At 36.9% G+C, this 19,376-nt stretch overlaps 2 protein-coding genes across 5 annotated transcripts in view; both read left to right on the top strand.

The window, feature by feature from the left end:
• Positions 1-368, top strand: part of LOC149259096 (uncharacterized) — a 42,153-nt gene extending 41,785 nt beyond the window's left edge. The window contains exon 4 of the mRNA XM_089417374.1: positions 248-368. Coding sequence (XP_089273500.1) covers positions 248-279 — 32 coding nt within the window. The 3' untranslated portion in view covers positions 280-368. The remainder of the gene's footprint in view (positions 1-247) is intronic.
• Positions 369-389: 21 nt separating this feature from the next.
• Positions 390-19,376, top strand: part of LOC149259095 (uncharacterized) — a 52,230-nt gene continuing 33,243 nt past the window's right edge. Inside the window, exons 1-5 of one of the 4 annotated variants that reach the window (XM_089417351.1) lie at positions 390-566; positions 867-988; positions 1,098-1,302; positions 1,512-1,638; positions 1,687-1,742. In XM_089417351.1, coding sequence (XP_089273477.1) covers positions 497-566; positions 867-988; positions 1,098-1,302; positions 1,512-1,638; positions 1,687-1,741 — 579 coding nt within the window. In that variant the 5' untranslated portion in view covers positions 390-496 and the 3' untranslated portion in view covers position 1,742. Of the gene's footprint in view, positions 567-866; positions 989-1,097; positions 1,303-1,511; positions 1,743-19,376 lie in introns of all 4 variants that reach the window. The other 3 variants (XM_089417342.1, XM_089417334.1, XM_089417326.1) reach the window with 3 other exon arrangements.

Here is a 19,376-nt window from a genome sequence, read left to right as displayed (position 1 = left end):
AAAAATGATTTCTTCTCTGCAATAAAACAGTGATGTCTGGAAAGTTGTCTGACTCCACTTGGAAAAAAAACAAAACAGTGATGTCTGGAAAGTTGTCTGACTCCACTTGACAAAAAAATCTAAAAAAATCTGCATCTTAGGTTTAATTTTCATTTGGACGGATATAATTTTATGTCAGTTATCACGGGCAAACAGCTCGTTTGAGCAATGTCTACTCATAATTTAATTTAATAAAATATATTTACAGGAAAACTGGGGGCTCCAGCAGGCATCATATAATTCGGCAATAGGCTTGCTCATTGAAAATGCCGACACCTGATTGGCTGTTTACTCTCGATTCGTTATCCCTAACTATACGGCTAATAAGAAGTGGAGAGTCATCGATCACGTATCGCCATTACATTTTCTGCTATTGTTTCTCTAAATTAGTTAGCACCTGTTATATATACATCCACAGTATAACAGAGAGGTCACCCAGATTCAGAACAATACAGAAATGGCTGCTGCGAGGCTTCTTTTGACAATCTCAGCCCTTCTTTCACTTACAACTCTGCAAGTTGTTTACGGTACGTACAATTCATTTCATTTTACAATGTTCGTAGAGATTCTGTAATGCCTTCGTTGGCTTCTGTGAGGTTAATAATTTTTTAGTAGTTGATAAGAATTTTTTTTTTGGGGAGAATTGTGTGTTAAGATTTTTGTTATTCTTAATTTTTCTAGTGATTTTTTTATCTATTTCTGTGGGCTTCACTAATTATACACAACAAAAATCTTAAAACAGTTATCCAAAATCATCGACTGTGAAAATATCATACTAAAATATTTTAATTTAGAAATATCTTACTATTAATTTGATTCATCATCAGGTGGGATTGTATGTGAGAAGCTGCCCGCGGAGATTTGCGCGTTGTCTGTGTCGACTTCTGGAGCACGTTGTGTGCTTCAGAAATCGACCCTGAAGGATGGCAATGCAAAGTATGAATGCCAGGTGAGTTAACATCATTCTCCATTGATAATTGATTATTCACAGTTATAATTTTATGTGAAGTACTGCGTTTCAGTTCCTCTTAATTGATTGGGCAATGGATGATGTGCAGACATCAGAGGTTATGACGGAGGCTCTGAATGAATTGATAGAAACGGAAGAATGCATGAAGGCTTGTGGGGTTGAGAGGATGACAGTGGGGATGTCTGCAGAACCTTTAGCAGAAGGTGTGTTTACAGAAAAGTTATGCTGCCCGAACTGCTACAACAACTGCCCCAACATCGTCGACTTCTACTTCAATGCTGCCGCAGCGATAGGTAATTATTAGTATTACTCATCATCCTCATCACTATATTGTTTTCATATTCATAGGCCAGGGCCCTTATATTGTATAGCAGATGTAAAGTGGTATACTCACTGGATATACCACATGATACATACGCGCAACTATGAATTATATGCATTTGTATGGTATTTATGCCTTGCGTTGGCTTATAATTGATTTATTTATATATAATTTGAGCAGGTGTCTACTTGCCCAGCTTGTGCGAGGCTAACGGAAGCGGAGACCGGCGGATGATAAGCGAGGCTGCAATATTGCCTACATTACCAATCCCTCCGTTGCCATCAATCCCTCCATTGCCAATCCCTCCGTTGCCAAAACTCCCTCCATTGCCAATCCCTCCGTTGCCAATCCCTCCATTGCCAATCCCTCCATTGCCAAAAATACCCTTGGCACCTCCCCTTTCTCCGTAAGGTAAGTTTCTATAACCTCCTTTTTGATATTACAAAAAATAATTTTATTTTAGTTTGTAGATATTAAATTGTTTCTATAGGATTCATTTTAATATATAAATTTCATTTTAGTTTATTTTAGTTTTCATTTTTTTAGTTAAGAATTAAAATAGATTTGGAGTAGTTTTGATGTATCTATCATTATATGTTATTATGTATAAAGTATATAAAATTTATTTTAAGTTTTTAGATAGTGATTAAATGGTTTGGAACGTAATTTTTCTCATAACTTTTTAATTTTTAAGATTGAAATTTAAAATGTATTTTAAGAAGTTTTCAATGTATCTATATGTTATATGTTAACATAATTAATTTTATGTTAAAAAAATTACTTAAAATTATTATAATTATAATTTTGTTTTTTTCTTTTATTTTTAATTATTTTATTTTCATTTACTTAAAAAATATTTATATTAAACATTAATAAATTTGCTAATATATATATTTTTAAATATTACAAATCACTTTATTTTTCAAAACCTTTTTCTTGGAGCTTTAGTCAATTTTAAAAGAGTTTAATTCAACCTTACGATTGTTTTGGATTAGATTTATCTTCCATGTTATCTATTAATATTATATAACTAGTACAATCACAATAAAAATGTTAATGTCGTTGATATAGCAGAAGGCTGCATAAATATAATAAAAAGAAGCTATTGTAACAGGAAGAATGCCTTACTAATGCACACATTTACTTGATTAAGCATATATAGAAAAGGTTATGGGTCAATTTTAACTTAAGAAAAAAAAATTACACATCTTATTGTAAAATGGACCATTTTGCTAAGTAAAATTTGCTTATATATAAATGAATGTTATAAATAATAATGAGGAACTTATCATGGAGGAACTTATTAAAATTTGAATAATATCAAATCCCTAGGAAATTGGTGAACGGGGTGCCACGTGGCACTAATCTATTTTTTTTAATTTATTAAAAGTCAATGCAACCAAAAAAACTTTGTAATACACTACATCAGTTGATAAGCATTAAGACTAAGCATATGTTGAGCATATTCCCCTGAGAATCAATCTAGGCTCTTAATTAAAAAAAAAAAAAAAAAAATTCAAGAGATCCTCATCCACCTTAAGTTGAAATAAGAAGCCTTTGACAATTAGTTAGAAATACCCTTCACACAATTAACCACATTAATGAATTCCATCCAATTTTTCTTATTTTTAAACCTAATGCTTTAGCTAAGTTTATGAATGCTTAATATTAAATCCATATTCGATGTTGCATATTTGTATTATGTAATTATCAAGAAATGACATACTTTAATAGTTAGGAAAAATTTTACAATGGATTTGTTATTACCATGATGGAATTTGATGGGTAAATTGCTTAATACTAGGTAAATTATGTATCATATATGGCTAAAAATATCCTTCATTATCATCGACCTCTTTTAGAAATGTCAATATAGGAAATATAGTAATTGAAACCATCAAATTTAATGGGCAGTCTAGTTTTCAAATTCCAATCTTGGCTAGCATATACTAATTCATTACTATCATTTAGTTCCATGTGCCTTGTTTTATACATGCCAACTATTGTTATGCGTTGATATATATGTCGATGTTTCATGATGAAGTGGTCACATTCCAAAATGTCTCTTCTTCCCAGGGAGTTCTCTCCACCATTATAAGTTGAATATACTAGTTTATCTAAGGTATATTCATCAAATAATGATAACCGAGTGACTTAGTCACCACTGATCCTAAACTCTTTCCTTTTTTTCCCCTAAAAAAGTGCACCTTTTATTTCAGCAAAAAAATTGAAAATACATTCCAAGGGATGTAAAAAAATATTTTCCTTCAAACAACTCGGGTGAGATCACTAAATTTGGAAAAGGTATCGTAGAAACAATAGTCACATAGTGTGTTTTCAATAAAGGCCCCCAATAATGCTTTAACCCAAAAGATTCTTGCATCCATAACTTCAAGAACAATGTAAAACATTTGATAGTATCAAACATAACATGTATCTCACAAGTCCCTAATTTCTTTTCAAATTGGCCAATTAGGAAATCTTCATGATATTCTTCAATAGTGAGCAAGCCTATATGAACATGCAATGTTTTCTTGAATACAGTATTTGTTTGTCAATTAAAGTCTCAGAACGCATGAGTAAAATAAATCTCTTGAAACTAGCCAACATGCCTCTTTAGTTACATAACTATATTAAGAAGAACCAAGTTATTGATTTTGCATCCACTAAATAATCATGTTTGAGTCACAATATACATGTAAATGACATGCATTTCAATTACTAGCAATATATAATAGAGCATATAATGCATTCATTTCACCAAAGTTGTTTGATCCTTATCCGAAATAGGATTTTCCCATAAGATAATGATAGTCAATGAGATGGAGAGAGAATATACCACAATGATGACCTTTCTCTTAACTCAACCCATCAAAAGACCCAAAATCCCTTTACTTTTCAATCAAGGGCTCATCTAAGGATTGAGCTTGAACTAGTTTTGGAAGATGGCTATTAGTAAGAGGAATTTACAAATCCCTTAATGAAACAATCTTGAAATAAAATTTTATTTTGTACTAACCAAATACCCCATGCCAAAGAAATTGGAAGGAATTTGAGTCCTTTTGGTGGGTATGCTTAATAATACCATTTAGAGCATTCCATGATGAATTGCTTTCCCCAAAGATCCAAAAAATTGACCTATAATTCTACATTTGACAAAACCAATTTGGTCAACTGAGATTGTAGAAAAACATGAAAGATTTCCTCTTCAAATGAGTAGCATAAGGCACAAATACTTGGACATTTGTAGCCATATTTTAGCATTATACCTCAAGTTAACACTCGATTCTTCATTATGATCCAAAACAAAAGGACTCCCTTCAATAAATCCTTTAATCTCCACATTTTTTAATACCACCATTCAAGATTGTCCATATTATGCTCAATGAAGAATTTTAACCCAATTGGGTTGCATATTGACCCCTTGTTGAATTATAAACCCATATTAGCTTAGCAATGCCATCCTTAATTCTCATGTAAGCATAAGAAAATTTAGAGATGAACAAATTCCAACAAAGAATGACACTCTTTTCCTAGACCCAAAAAGTTTATGAGAGCCAACCTTGATCCGAGTAGCCTGATTTAAAATCTAATTAAGAGTACACTTTCCAATGCCTTTGATATAGTTTATAATAATTTCAGGTAATAAAATATTTTGATTGCACCTCACAACTACATCTCATTTCATATGTACCTTATTAGCCAACAAATCCTTACAAGAAAGGTTCTTCTCAACCACTAAGAAAGGCCGAGAAATTGCCTTTAAATGATTTGAAGAGTTGTTGTATGACTTAACAGTGGATCAAATCTAATCAATAATAGATCCTACAACATTATATTTGTCCACAAGAACTTGATGCCACAAACGATCATGCATGAGAAAAATATAGAGTGATTTTCCAACCAAATCATTCCCAAAATAGAAGAGATTGGAGGCCCCATCCCCCTTAATCTTTGGGCAAAGCAATTAACTTCCAACACAAGATGAGACCCTAAATATTTAGCTTTACTTTCCCAAAGTTAATTGAGGCTATTATTCTAATTTTATTAAGTATCCATTTTTGAATTAGTTCCAATATCTTCCAAAACACCAGGATGGCTTCAATGGTAGATTTTACTAGGATAAGTCTACCACCTCAAGATATCCAATAATTGCACCAAGAAATGATCTTTTTTACAATTTTCTTGTAAATCCATTTCCAGTCCAATAGTCCATATTTATTAGGCTTGGTTTAATAGCCTAGGTATTTAAAACCATCACTTTAATCAAGTTCTTGGTATCCGGAAATATCAGTGACTTAGATTCTAGTATCTATAAGGATTATTTTTATAGGTTAACCTCCATCCCTATATCCCCATATAAATAATTCTCTTATTTTGGTACATTACAAAGACAACAAATAAACACCTTGTCATAAAACAAAAGGTGAATACAATTAATTTTTCACCCAATGGTAATTCCCTTGCTGTGATGTGATCGCTTGAATTTAATAATTAAATGACTTAGTCTCTTGGTTATAAGAAGAAAAAGCTAAGGACATAATCTACATGCTTGAAGAAGACCATGAGAGGACCTGAATAAATCATATGCAGACCCATACATAAGAGCAACAAATAATGATTTCATGAGAAACCACATTCTCTAATTGACAATCCTTAGAAGGAACCCAATTTGCAACAACAAAAGCTTAAGAAAAATGTATAATAGACCTAATCGTAGGTCATATACAAATCCAATTTAATAAACATAGAGGGATAATCTGAAAATGAAGATCTTGGATTACTTTTAAGGTATTATAGACTCATGTGCATGGATTTGCCTATATTACTTAGTGCAATGGATCGATAAGATTGCGAATAACATAGACAATGGAGTAGTTAAAGAAATGTAATAGACAAACACACATAACACAACAAATTTAATATGGAGTTCACCCAAACCTCCTGCGCTATGTCTCCTGGTCTAGCCTTTAGTGGTGACCTGTTTATTATGTCTTCAAGAGCATAGTTTTACAAAGTGTGAGCTCAAATTGAGTCTTAACACAACAGATACAAATAGTAGGAGTTTTGCTTGAAACCCTCAAGCCTCTCTGAGTACATAGACTCTTTCTTTCACTCTATGCCTCTGTTTTCTCTCTGTCTCAGTACTGCCTCCCTCTGTCTCTGTCATTTTATGGCTTTAAAGCCAATATATGTTTTCTGTTCGTTTCCTCTTATGGGCTCTCTGGCTTATGGCCTCTGTCTGCTCAAATCCCCTTCTCAGCGTTAGTAATCATTGCTAAATGCCTTCAGGGATGGTGGCCACCAGCTTTGTAACGGAATGTACCATCGGTGCCTTTGAAATCCCAAAAATTGTCGTTCTCTGTTTACACAGAGAATACATAGAAAACCTGTAAAAATCTGCCCAAACACAGTATCTCAGACTTTAAAAATCATTAATTCCACCTTATATCCTTTTAGATCTGTCTTCGGGTGCCATAGTAAGTAATCGTTGATCAACGACTATTATTGTTTTTGGGTGGCTAACATGTATGGGGATTACCTGCCTCAAAAGGGTGGTTTTCTCTCACCAACGCCTAGCCATGTGGCAGCCAGTGTATGGGCTTGGGCAGAGCCCGACCAAAACCACTTAGCACCTATGGCCTGCCCAAAATCCCGTTCGTTCCGCGGTTTCCCTTTGTATTTGAAAAATACATTAAAACATTAAAAACATCACAAAATGGCTTTATGGCAGACTTGAAATGTTATGCAACTACATTTACAAGCCCTTTTGGGTCTGGTTTCATCGCATCGGTGCATTCCCTTCGCTTTTTGTTTATTTAACGAAAACGCAAAAATACATAGAAAAATGTCGTTTTACAAAACTCAATATATATTAAATTTGGTTCATAATTCCGTCGGGTCTAGCCATCGCATCGCATATATATATATATATATATATATATATATATATATATATATATCTGTGTGTGTGTGTGTGTGTGTGTGTATGTATATCCCCGCTCCGTTGTACTGCTCTGATGTGATATTGTAATGCGACTTGTCACAATTTCATATCGCATAAGTCCCGGGCCATTGGTAAGAGCTCCCGTGTGTTTCTCTGATGCGATATCGCGGGTTAACCTGGGTTGTCGATCTATGTGCCTGATCGATGATCCTCGTTGACCATGTTGATCACTATTGCAATATTTATGTTGCAGCCTCTGATAGCCATTCCCAATTGTGATATGCCGATCAGATCTGGACCATTGATCGGCGAGATCCAACGGCTCATGTACATCACTGTCCAAGCCGCTGATAGCTCTGTTCTTTTGTTATTTCTTCATGTTTTTAACTCTTGATAGTGTTATTTGCCATTTCTAAGAGTTCTTCTTTTGCGATAGTTTTGATCTTTAGAAAACTTTGAAGATTTAGAGGGTTTTCTAGGATCCATTTTGGATCACGCCTTTGCACTGAAAAAGATTTTGGACCATCAAAAGTTGGTTTTCAAGCATCGATCAAGTGAGGATACAGCTTCCTCACTTGTCCAATTTCCATCCATCATGCACTGCTTGGTTTTGAACCTTTGAGTCCAATTCTGAGGTACTTAATATCCCCTCTGCGCGTAGTTCTCACCTTCCTATCTAGAACTGTATCTACCTACAGCTCATTGAGATATTCAGGCAACAGATCATTAATAGAAGGCAACTGACTTTTCTCTTCGGGATCTTCAATTAATGAAGGTTCAAACAGTCTCAAATTTTTTGCATTAACCACTAAATAGATGTGCATGTAAGCTGGCAAATCAAGGCGAAAAGCGTCCTCACCAATTTTCTCAAGTAACTTGAAAGGCCCATACCTTATTGGCTTCAACTTCTTACCTTCACCTTGCATTTTGTGTTTATTGATGTACAACCAGACTTGATCATAAACTTGGAAGCTAGGCTCAATTCGATGCTTATCATGCCTTGCCTTGTACTTGGCTTGGCTTTGTTCTAGCTGTTCCTACACTGCCTAGTGAATTTCTTGGATCTGTTCAATGAACTTGGTTGCTTTGTCCACATCACTGTGTCCATCAACTGCTATGTCTTTTCCAAAGACAAAATCCAAGGGAGACTTTGGTGAAAAACCAAAACAAGTCTCAAAAGGATATTTTTGTGTAAAAGAGTGTTTAGCACGGTTGTAAGCATGTTGCACATAACACAAATGTTCATCCCAAAGCTTGGGATGCTTGCTGCAAAAATCCCTGAGCAACTAGATCACTGTCCCGTTGACCACCTCTGTTTGGTCATCTATTTATGGATGAAAGGTTGTGCTCTTCTTTAGTCTGGTGTCCATTAATTCCCACAGACTTGACCAAAACTTCCCAACAAATCAAGAATCTTGGTCAGATACAATGGACGTGGGTAGCCCAAAATGAACCCAGACATGATGAAAGAACAAATTCACTGTTTGTTCAACTATAATCTTCTTGTTACAAGGTATTAAAATACACATTTCATTGAACCTGTCCACAATAAAATATAAATAGGCATGACCTTTTCTAGATTTTGGAAATCCCCCAACAAAGTCCATGGAAACACTTTCCCAAGGACAAGAAGGAACTGGAAGTGGAGTGTACAAGCCTAATCTTCTATTGTTGAGCTTGCTTTTAGCACACATGGTACACCCTTTAATATATCTAGAAATTGTTTCATGCATTCTTGGCCAATAACAGAACCTTTACAGCTGTGCAATTGTTTTACTTACACCAAAATGACGGGATATAAGAGAAGTATGTGCTTCTCAGATTATGTTAACTCCTTCAGTTTATGGAATGCATAACTTTCCAAAATGATACAATAGTTGGTCCTTAACATAATAATCCAATTCTTCTATTTGTTTTCCATGACTTAAATTTGCATATACATCTTTAAAATCTATATCTTGAGCATATTGTTCAATGTAGCTTTCATGCATTACTGAGTTATGCTTACGTATAGTAGATTCATCTATGATTGGTCTGGACAACATATCTGTAACTTTAATGTGTATGCCCTTCTTATATCTGATGACTAGATGAAATTGTTGTAGAAAAACCATCCACCTATAGTGTCTTGATTGCTGCAATTTAGTTTGTGAGTGCAGCTACTGAAGTGGTTGATGGTCTGTATGGATGATTATTTCTTTGCCCATTAAGTAATGTTTCCACTTTTTCACACTCTGTACTAATGCATACAATTCTTTATCATATGTGGGATAATTAACTACTGCAGAATTAAATGTCTTAGAATGATAGCATATGGGTTTATCGTGTTGCATCAACACTACTCCCATAGCATAGTCCTTGGCATTTGTTTCAATCTCAAATGGTCGTTGAAGATCTAGTAGTGCTAGTATTGGTGTTGTACTAATTTTTTGCTTTAAGGTGTCGAAGGATTTCTATTTTTTTCCTCCCCACTGAAACACCTTATTCAATCCTGTTAAAGCATGTAAGGGAGCTGCAATCAAGGAAAAGTTAGCAATAAACTTTCTCCAATATTGTTCTGCTCCTAGGAAGCTCCTAACTTCTGTAGTAGATTTAGGTTTAGGCTAGTTCACAATGACTTCAACCTTAGAGGGATCTATCTTCAATTCACCACCCGCTACAATATGACCCAAATAATTTAAAGATGTTTTTCCAAATTCACATTTTGATAACTTAACATAGAGATTTTCTCTTTTCAAAACATCTAGAGTCTGCTTTACATGCTTCAAATGTTCTTCCCATGTTTTATTGAAAACAAGAATGTCATCTATATACAATTACAAAATCATCAATAAAAGGCCTGAATACATCATTCATAACTCTCATGAAAGTGGTAGGAGCATTAGTTAAGCCAAAAGGCATAACCAACCACTCATACAGCCCTTGCTTTGTTTTGAAAGCAGTGTTCCATGCATCTTGTTCTGCTACTCTGACCTGATGATAGCCACTATGTAAATCCAACTTGGAAAAGTAAACTACTTCTTTTAGCTGATCTAATAGATCATCAATGTGAGGAAGGGGATAACGATTCTTGATCGTTACTTTATTTAGTGCTCTGTAATCAATGCGCATCCTCCACGAACCATCTTTCTTTCTCACCAACATGATTGGAGATCTGCATGGTGATGTGCTTGGCCTTATGAACCCTTTATCGAGTAGCTCATGTACCCGCTTCTTGATCTCTGCATTCTCTAAAGCGGATAACTTGTACATTCCGATGTTAGGCAATGGAGCAACTTGCTGCAAATGAATATCATGTACTATTTCCCTGTTGGGTGGCAAACTGTTAGGTTCTTGAAATAGGATATCATATTCTAAAACAACTTTTTCTAAATCAGCTTTCTGTTTAGCATCACAACCCTCAAACACATTGGTTTTACCAGGGTTCTTTTCCTTTACAACCATTAGTAAAAATTGCTTGCATGAATTTACAACTCTTTTCCTCTACCCTCAGTTTATGAGAGTATAGTTATTTTTGAGTTTATGAGCTCTTACAATATATTCTATTCCATCTTTGGTGAGTTGATACTTATTTTCAGCTCTATAGAAAATGGCTTTTCTATCATACAAGTAAGGACTTCTTAAAACAATACCACATATATCCAAGGGAACTATATCTAACTCAACCTCATCTACAAATGTTGACCCAAAAGCAAACCTAAGTTTACATTGTCTAGTCACTTGTAGCTTTGCTTTATCACATACCCAACCTAATGGATATGGCTTCTTGTGAGGTGTGGTTAGTAAGCCCAACTTCTTTACAATTTCTTTAGAAATCAAGTCTATTGGTGATCCACTATCAAATAAAGTATCAATCTTTTGATGCTTGGAAATAACTCTAATATGAAAAAGCTCATGTATTTTACTCTCATTTTCTTCGTTATCAATAGATTGTGCAAAATTACTAGTAGATGCTTCAGAATTTTTACCTTTTATGCCTGTGGTTGTGACTGTTGTTTCATCACCTGATTTTGACCCCAAATCTTTTTGAATAGTAGTAGTAGTCTTCCTCTTCTTACCACCAAACATTTTGGGTTTCAGCTCTAGATGCAAAGACTAGCAGTGTTCATCATCATGTCCATCCTTCTTGCAGTGAGTGCATGAAGGCTTGTCTTTCTGTACAACATTTGCCTTCCTCTCTTTCCATTTCTACTTCTTCTTTTCCTTGTTCTTGCTTGCAGAGGTTTTTGATGATCCCCCAATCTCTGGGTTCACATTCTTGACTCAAGCCTCTAGATGTGTAGCTTGAACTGATACCTCATCTATGCTAGTAGGGTTAAACATGAGAATGGTGTGCCTCAAATAGCTATGTAGACCACCTATATAATTCAACAAAGTTTCAGGTGAGTCTAGAGAAATGCCTAAAATTAAAGTTCTTTTTCTAAATTCCTGGGTATAACTTTGTACACTTTTCCCCTTTAATTGGCGAAGAGTTTGCCAACTCATCATTGCTTGCTGCATATAAGCTAGTGGATAGAATTGTTCTTTAATGGCAGAAACAAATTCACTCTAGGTAGAAAGAATTTTACCATGCTTCTTCAAATCAACTTGTGTCCTACCTTCCCACCACACTAAGGCAGTTCCTCCAAGGTGAAGGCTAGCTAGCTAAATTTTACTCCTTTCTGAATCAATGTTCTGCACCCTGCAATACACATCAATCTGTCTAATCCAGTTATCTAGCTTTTCTGCATTTAATTCTCCATCATAGATTGACAAATCAAATTTTACATCTAATTTAATCAAAGATGTTTTCTTGTTTTTCTTTTCAGGGTTAGAAGGAGGTGTTAATGGAGGAGGATCTTCCCCTTTCCCTTTGCCTTCTGAATGGGCAACTAGAAGAGGTTCATCTACTCCTTTGCCTTGTTCGGGTGTTGAGGTGCTTTCACCTTGATCCTTCTTAAATGTCTGATACATTTCTTCCATCATGGCTCTCATGGTCATGAAACTATCCATGAACTAAGATTTTGATTCCAATGGGACTTCTCCGGGCATTCTTGTCTGAGAGTAGACTCTTCCAATTTCTGAATTAGCCTCAACCAGTTCTCCTTCTCCTAATTTGAGCTTTGACCTAGTTAGCATTCAAAAATTCGGAACAAGCTTGTTTAACCTTAGCAAACCTAAAGCTCTGATACCACTTGATCTGAAAATGAAGATCTTGGATTACTTTTAAGGTATTATAGACTCATGTGCATGGATTTGTCTAGATTACTTAGTGCAATGGATCGATAAGATTGTGAATAACATAGACAATGGAGCAGCTAAAGAAACATAATAGACAAACACACATAACATAGCAAGTTTAATATTGAGTTCACCCAAAACTCCTGGGCTACTTCTCTTGGTCCAACCTTTAGTGGTGACCTCTCTATTATGTCTTCAAGAGCAGATTTTTACAAAGTGTGAGCTCAAATTAAGTCTTAACACAATAGATACAAACAACAGGAGTTTTGCTTGAATCCCTCAAGCCTCTCTGAGTACACAGACTCTTTCTTTCACTCTCTATCTCTGTTTTCTCTCTGTCTCAGTACTACCTCCCTCTATCTCTGTCATTCCATGGCTTTAAAGCCAATCTGTGCTGTCTGTTCGTTTCCTCTTTTGGGCTCTCTAGCTTCCATCCTTTGTCCACTCAAATCCCCCTCTGAGCGTAAGAAATCAGTTCTAAATGCCTTCAAGGATGGTGGCCACCTGTTCTGTAATGGAATGGACCATCGGTGCCTTTGAAATCCCAAAAATGGTCGTTCTCTATTTACATAGAGAATACACAGAAAACTTGTAAAAATCCACCCAAACACAATCTCTTGGACTTCAAAAATCATTAATTCTGCCTTATATCCTTTTAGATCCATCTTCAGGCGCCATCGTAAGTAATCGTTGATCAACGACTATTATTGTTTTCTGGTGGCTAACACGCATGGGGATTACCCACCTGAAAATGGTGGTTTTTTCTCTTTAGCACCTAGCCATTTGGTAGCCAGTGTATGGACTTGGGCGAAGCCTAGCCAAAGCCACTTAGTGCCTATGGCCCACCTGAAATCCCGCTTGTTCCGTGGTTTCCCTTTGTATTTGAAAAATAGATTAAAACACTAAAAACATCGCAAAATGGCTTTATGGAAGACTTGAAATGTTATGCAAATACATTTACAAACCCTTTCGGGTCTGGTTTCATCGCATCAGCGCATTCCCTTTGCTTTTTGTTTATTTAATGAAAACACGAAAATACATAGAAAAATGTTGTTTTACGGAACTCAATATATATTAAATTTGGTTCATAATTCCATTGGGTCTGGCCATCACATCACATCTATATATATATATATATATATATATATATATATCTCCGCTCTGTTGTACTTCTCCGATGTGATATTGCGATGCGACTTGTCACAATCGCATGTCGCATAAGCCCCGAGCCATTGGTAAGCGCTCCCGTGTGTTTCTCCAACGTGATATCATAGGTTAACCTCGGCCATCGATCTACGCACTTGATCGACGGTCCTCGTTGACCGTGCTGATCACTGTCGCAATATTTATGTGGCAGCCTTTGATAGCTTCCGATAACCATTGCTGATTGTGATATTCCTATCGGATCTGGGCCATTGATCGGCCAGATCCACGGCTCATGTGCATCACTATCTAAGCTACCGATAACTATGTTTTTGGTCACTTCTTCGTGTTTTTCACTCCTGATATTGTTATCCGCCATTTCTAAGAGTTCTTCTTTTGTGATAGTTTTGATCTTTAGAAGACTTTAAAGACTTAAAGGGTTTTCTAGGATCCATTTTGGATCAAGGGACTATGAATTACATTTATTGTGTGCAATACTTATTTTCCCACACTTATGACCTCATGAATTAATTGGCCTTATAAGAATCGAAATTGTTATAACAAAATTATGGATAAGGAAATACTTATCCAAATGGAAATGAATTTAGAATAATTTTGTAGAAGGAGTTACAAAGGGAATAGGAAAAAAAATTGCCAAAGGTTATTGGTGTTTCTATATTTGGAATTAATGCAATGAAAGTGGAGTTAAAGAATCTAGGCATCCTCCATTTATTGGTTACCTATTATGCCACCTTCAGTAAGTCAACACCAATAAGGTCAAATAAATCCTTGTAAAATTCAATATTTCAATCATCCCACCCTATGATTTTATCCATGTTGAAATATTTGTTAATGGATTTGAGTTCTTCAAAAAAAAACTGGCAAAAAAAATTCCTCTTTTTCTTCTTCATCCATAATTCCAAGAAAATGTGCCAAATAGTGAATGTCCATTTTTTATTGTGATATGAACCTGTTGATGGTGTTGGACCCAACAACATTCAGAGGATCACCCTAGTATGAAGTCCCAACTAGACCTCACACTATTTCGTGTGGGAGTCCCATCCGGTATGATGGCTCAGTTTCCATTATCTTAAATGTTTGCCTTAGCTCTTGCTTGTCAGCACAAGAGAGTGGTTTGCTTTTCCTTCGAGTAGCAAATTTCGCGTGTCTGGTGATTGATAGTGTTACTTGTGTCAAGGTTCTTTCACCGGAGAGAGAAAGGGCGGGAGTGAGTCCCAAATCATATGGGAGGAAACCCAACTATGTTAGGAACACACAACACAACAACACATGCGCAGCTTCTGGAGGAGGAATCCACATGGATGTGGCACTCACAACACATAAGGGAAGATAACATGTACAACACTCAGCAAGAAATCCACGCAAGAGTAGCGATCGTTATATCGAGTTTATGTGAATGGTTCTATCTGATGTCCGGGAGGTAACCAACACAGACAAGACAACATTAACAACTTATACAACACATTTTCATTAATATATGTATTAGAACAGTTGAATTGATCCAAGTGTTAAACACAAGTTAAAGCAACATGTTTCACAAGTTTTCAAGATGAATATTACAAATAGTTACAACACATGTGTGAAAATGTGTCGGCATGTTAGCAGGCTTCTGAATTAAGTGAAAGTTCCAAGATACATCGATAATACACCTTACATCACTAACCTTGTGGATGGGGCCTTGTAGCCACTACTTACTCCTCAAAGAAAATATTACAGACTCTCAAGGCTATGTGGGAGGAGCCAAGGTGGAAATTAATTTTCATGTACAATGAGGGGGTATTTATAGCCAAGGGTGAAACTGACCCTTGTGATTGTTTGACTTCCCTCATGATCATTTGACTTTCATGACTTTTCAGATTTCATGACTCTTCAGATTACAAGTGGATCTCTTGGACTTCCATGTTACATTACATTGATCAACAATATGGCCGAAAATAGTGATGTGGAAGAAATGACTCATGAAAAGACTCGACATGATAGTGCTGGTACATTCATGCTACTGTTGGTGTGTATGTCGAGTTGCAGTGCTGCTGGGTGCTGTATGTCTTCATGGTGTATCACAGCTTCACCTCCACATGGCAAGGTGTGTGGAGTCTTTGATGGTAATTGGATTCACTTGATGTTGCATTCATATGTTTCTTCTTTATTTTATGTTGGCATGCTTGACAGGTTTGTCCATTCATGAAAAGTGTATGTTCGTCCATCCGTCCGTCCACGAACACATATTCTCATGTTCATTCGTCCATCTGTCTACAAACACATCTTCGCATGATCGTTCGTTTGCGAACACATATATTTACATGCACCATTTGTTCGTTTTCTCGTGAACATGTCCTTTTGCATGTACTCCCCTTGTTCATCCCATCCATCATCGCGCCATGTTTACTCATGTACGTATATCTACAATCACTCATGACAAGATGACATCATATCCATAAACCTCCTAGTATACCATGATGCATGATTGTTTAAGATGCAGGTGACTAGGAGAGAAGAAAGGGCTACAAAACCATGCATGGCGAGTTTCGAGTTGGGATGCAAGCTCTGAGCACTATTGGTGAAAACTACGTAGAAGTCACTAAGAGACAGTGACAGGAAATTTGGATCACCACTGACTGTCTGTAGGATCTGGCTCGGCTGGAGGAAAAATCTATGCAATTTTTGGGAGAAGAAGTTCAGGCTATAGGAAGGTTGGGCAAACAAAATCCGCACAATTTCTAGAGGAATCAGGCAGCAGGAGCTTGGTAGCAAAAACTGTGTAGTTCCTTGAGGGAGTTGGCAGCGGGCTACAGGAGCTTGGCAGCAAAAAAAATGTTATTCTTAGATGGAGATGGCAGCTGGCTATTGGGAGTTGTTGGTGGGAAAAACTATGATGATGCTAGGAGGCTGACCTGCTGACCACCTCTACATAGTTTCTGAGTTGAGTGGATTGTTGGGCAGCAAAAGGGTTGCTCATGAAATTTGCACGGTTTTCTAGGTGAGCAGTCGACCGGTTGACTGGTGGGTTGGTTGGGAAAACTACACAATTTTTTGAGGGAGACATGGATGGGCACTGGGTGTCAGTCTGGCTTGTCTATGCAATTTTCTCAGTCAACGGTGTGGGAATGGCCTGTAGCGTCTGCGCAATTTTTTAGGGGAGTCAGTCCTAGGGGACTGCCAGTAAAACTCTCCGGTTGACTGACAGGAGGGTTGATTGATCAGCTGGCGGGCAGTGCAACTTGAAATGGCTTTCTGGGTGCTTCTGCATTGTTCTAGGTGATTGTCGATCAAGTCGATAGTTGGGTGGAGGTCCAGCTATTAGAGTGTGATTTGGTCATCAGAACTTGAACAAAAAGACTAAGTGTGTGAGCGAGTGAAAATGTGCATATGCGACCTTGCAAACACATGGTCACATGACTTGATGATGAGACAACTCAAACCATCCAAGCACACATGGTCAACATGACTGATTGATGGTGCGAGTCGAAAAGTGTGATGCTTGTGATTGATTGTTGGAATACCACGATGATGCTTTCACGAGAATGTATACGACTCCGTTTGTGAGCACAATAGATGCTTACATAGCAAACAAAACATGTACACATGAAGTGGAGACCTTGTGTATGACCAGAACATGGTTGCAGGAGAGACATTGTTACCAACATGCAGAAGCCACCTGTTGAATGGTCAAGTAAGGTGCGTGAAAAGTCTCACACAAGCCCACGAGGTGAGCCTGAGAATGTGAAAACATTAAGTAGATACTCAAGGGAGGCTACGAAATTGAATGCAGGCCAAAATTTTGGAGGGTGTTGCATCTGCTACAACACTTGGCGACACACTGGTAGAACTCCAACTTCTCCATTTTGGTTCATTGAAAACATAGGGCTTTTGTCTTTCTGGGACTATTGAATTGTTGTGCAGGTTACTTTGGCTTCCCCACTTAGCCCATGGATAGACATGGTTGACCTTTTTCCAACTTAGTCAAACACAACAAAAGTTTAGCTTGATCACAGTGTTTCAAAATTAGGAAGGGTGGTTTGGCTCACGAGTTGAAGATTTTCAAAGTATAAGTTTTCATCTCTGGTGTTGCTCCACTACCAATATGCTTGGACAGTACCCCGAAGGAGTGATGGAGGAACACACGCTTTGATTGACTGCCAACGACCCTAAATAGTATCTCGGTGGAGTTGCATTCTTCGCCTCTCTGCACAGGAAGCCTTTCTCTTCTTTCACCTTTATATTTTTAAGAGGACTATGTATAGACACTTATTTTTTTTAGGGCGGAAGAGGGCTCCCAAATTATTGAGAGTGGAAGAGGTTATTCCTTCATAGAAGCATGTAAGACCTCTGACATAGGTTTAGTCATTTAGATTTTACCCCTCTTTGCTTCTACTAGTTGGATGAGCTTGAACACACAGAGCAGAAGGCTGAGTACAGGCATGGGGCTTCCCAGAGTGGACACAGGTTCATGGTTGGACCAAATATCCCTTAGCACACGACTCATACTTTCCATCAAGACTTCATTGACCAAATTTTATAACTAAGCACAGAGAAGACAGACACAAGACTGGCCAAGTGCTGTAGTGTCACAAGTCTCTTCATAACTTAGCCACATACTCCTTCAAAAATCAGAACTCAGTAGATGGCAACACTTATTTTCAAAAAATGAAAATAGAAGAGTATCAAGCAACCCAAACAAAACAAAAAGAAAAATATTAAGCAAACCAAATGAAGTGAAAACAATAAGCAGCAAGCGAACTATGTACATGGCGTGGGGTGTGGCTCGCCTACTGAAAATAGTGTTTGAGGTATTGGCCATTGACAAGATAGTTGTAAATATTCCCATCGTGATTGCAGAAGGTACGTGTGTGGGCCAAGCTTCTCATGGAATGTTTATAGACCAATCCATAGGAACTAGAACTTTGTGTGCTTTCCTTTGTCTTCATGGGACTTATCCCATTTCAAGAACAAGTCACCAATAATGAAGTTAGCTTTCCCTGTAGACTTCTTATCGAACAATCTCTTGATACAGTTATGGTGGAGTGTAAACTTTTCTTTTGCTTTCATCCTTTCTTCTTGAAGCTTGTGGAGTGTATCCATCCTACGTTGTACTAGATGGCAAGGATTGCCTTGGGATTCTTGAGATAGCTGAAGTGTAGACAAGTAGATGTTGGGTGGTAGGATGGCTTCTTTACCATAGACTAGGAAGTACGGTGCAGTATTCAAAGAGGGTTTGCATGTACATGGTCGAACCATAATGCATTTGTCAGGTAGAATGCTAGTTGGATTGCTCAGAGTAAACAGTCTTTTTTATTATTGCAAATAAGGTTTTTGTTTGTGTATTTTATGAGACTGTTTCCCTACGAGTAGTAGTTTGATGAGTGTTTCAGCACAATACCATTTTGTAATGCAAAATCATAAAGTTTGAAAGACAAAAAGTACATTGCATTATCAAAAACAAGTGATACCTGAATGCTGAAGCATGAGATGATATTTTGTTGGAGGAAGTTGATGACCTCCTCGTCATTCACTTGCTTGAATGGAACTGCCTCTGTCCACCACATGAATTAATCAGTTGTTGTCATAATGTAGTGGTGTTGTTTTGACGAATGTGGGAACATTTCTCGAATGATGTCCAGGCCCCATTTTTGTAATAGTTCGGTCACTACAACAGGGTGCAGGGGGGCTACTAACCTTCGTGTTCTATTGGTGCATTGTTGACAGGTCGGGAACTT

Source organism: Pinus tabuliformis, chromosome 6, assembly GCF_031772625.1.
Source record: "Pinus tabuliformis cultivar Carrire ecotype Pingquan chromosome 6, CPIR1, whole genome shotgun sequence".
NCBI classification, from domain to species: domain Eukaryota; kingdom Viridiplantae; phylum Streptophyta; class Pinopsida; order Pinales; family Pinaceae; genus Pinus; species Pinus tabuliformis.
This window is presented reverse-complemented; position numbering and strand designations above follow the sequence as displayed.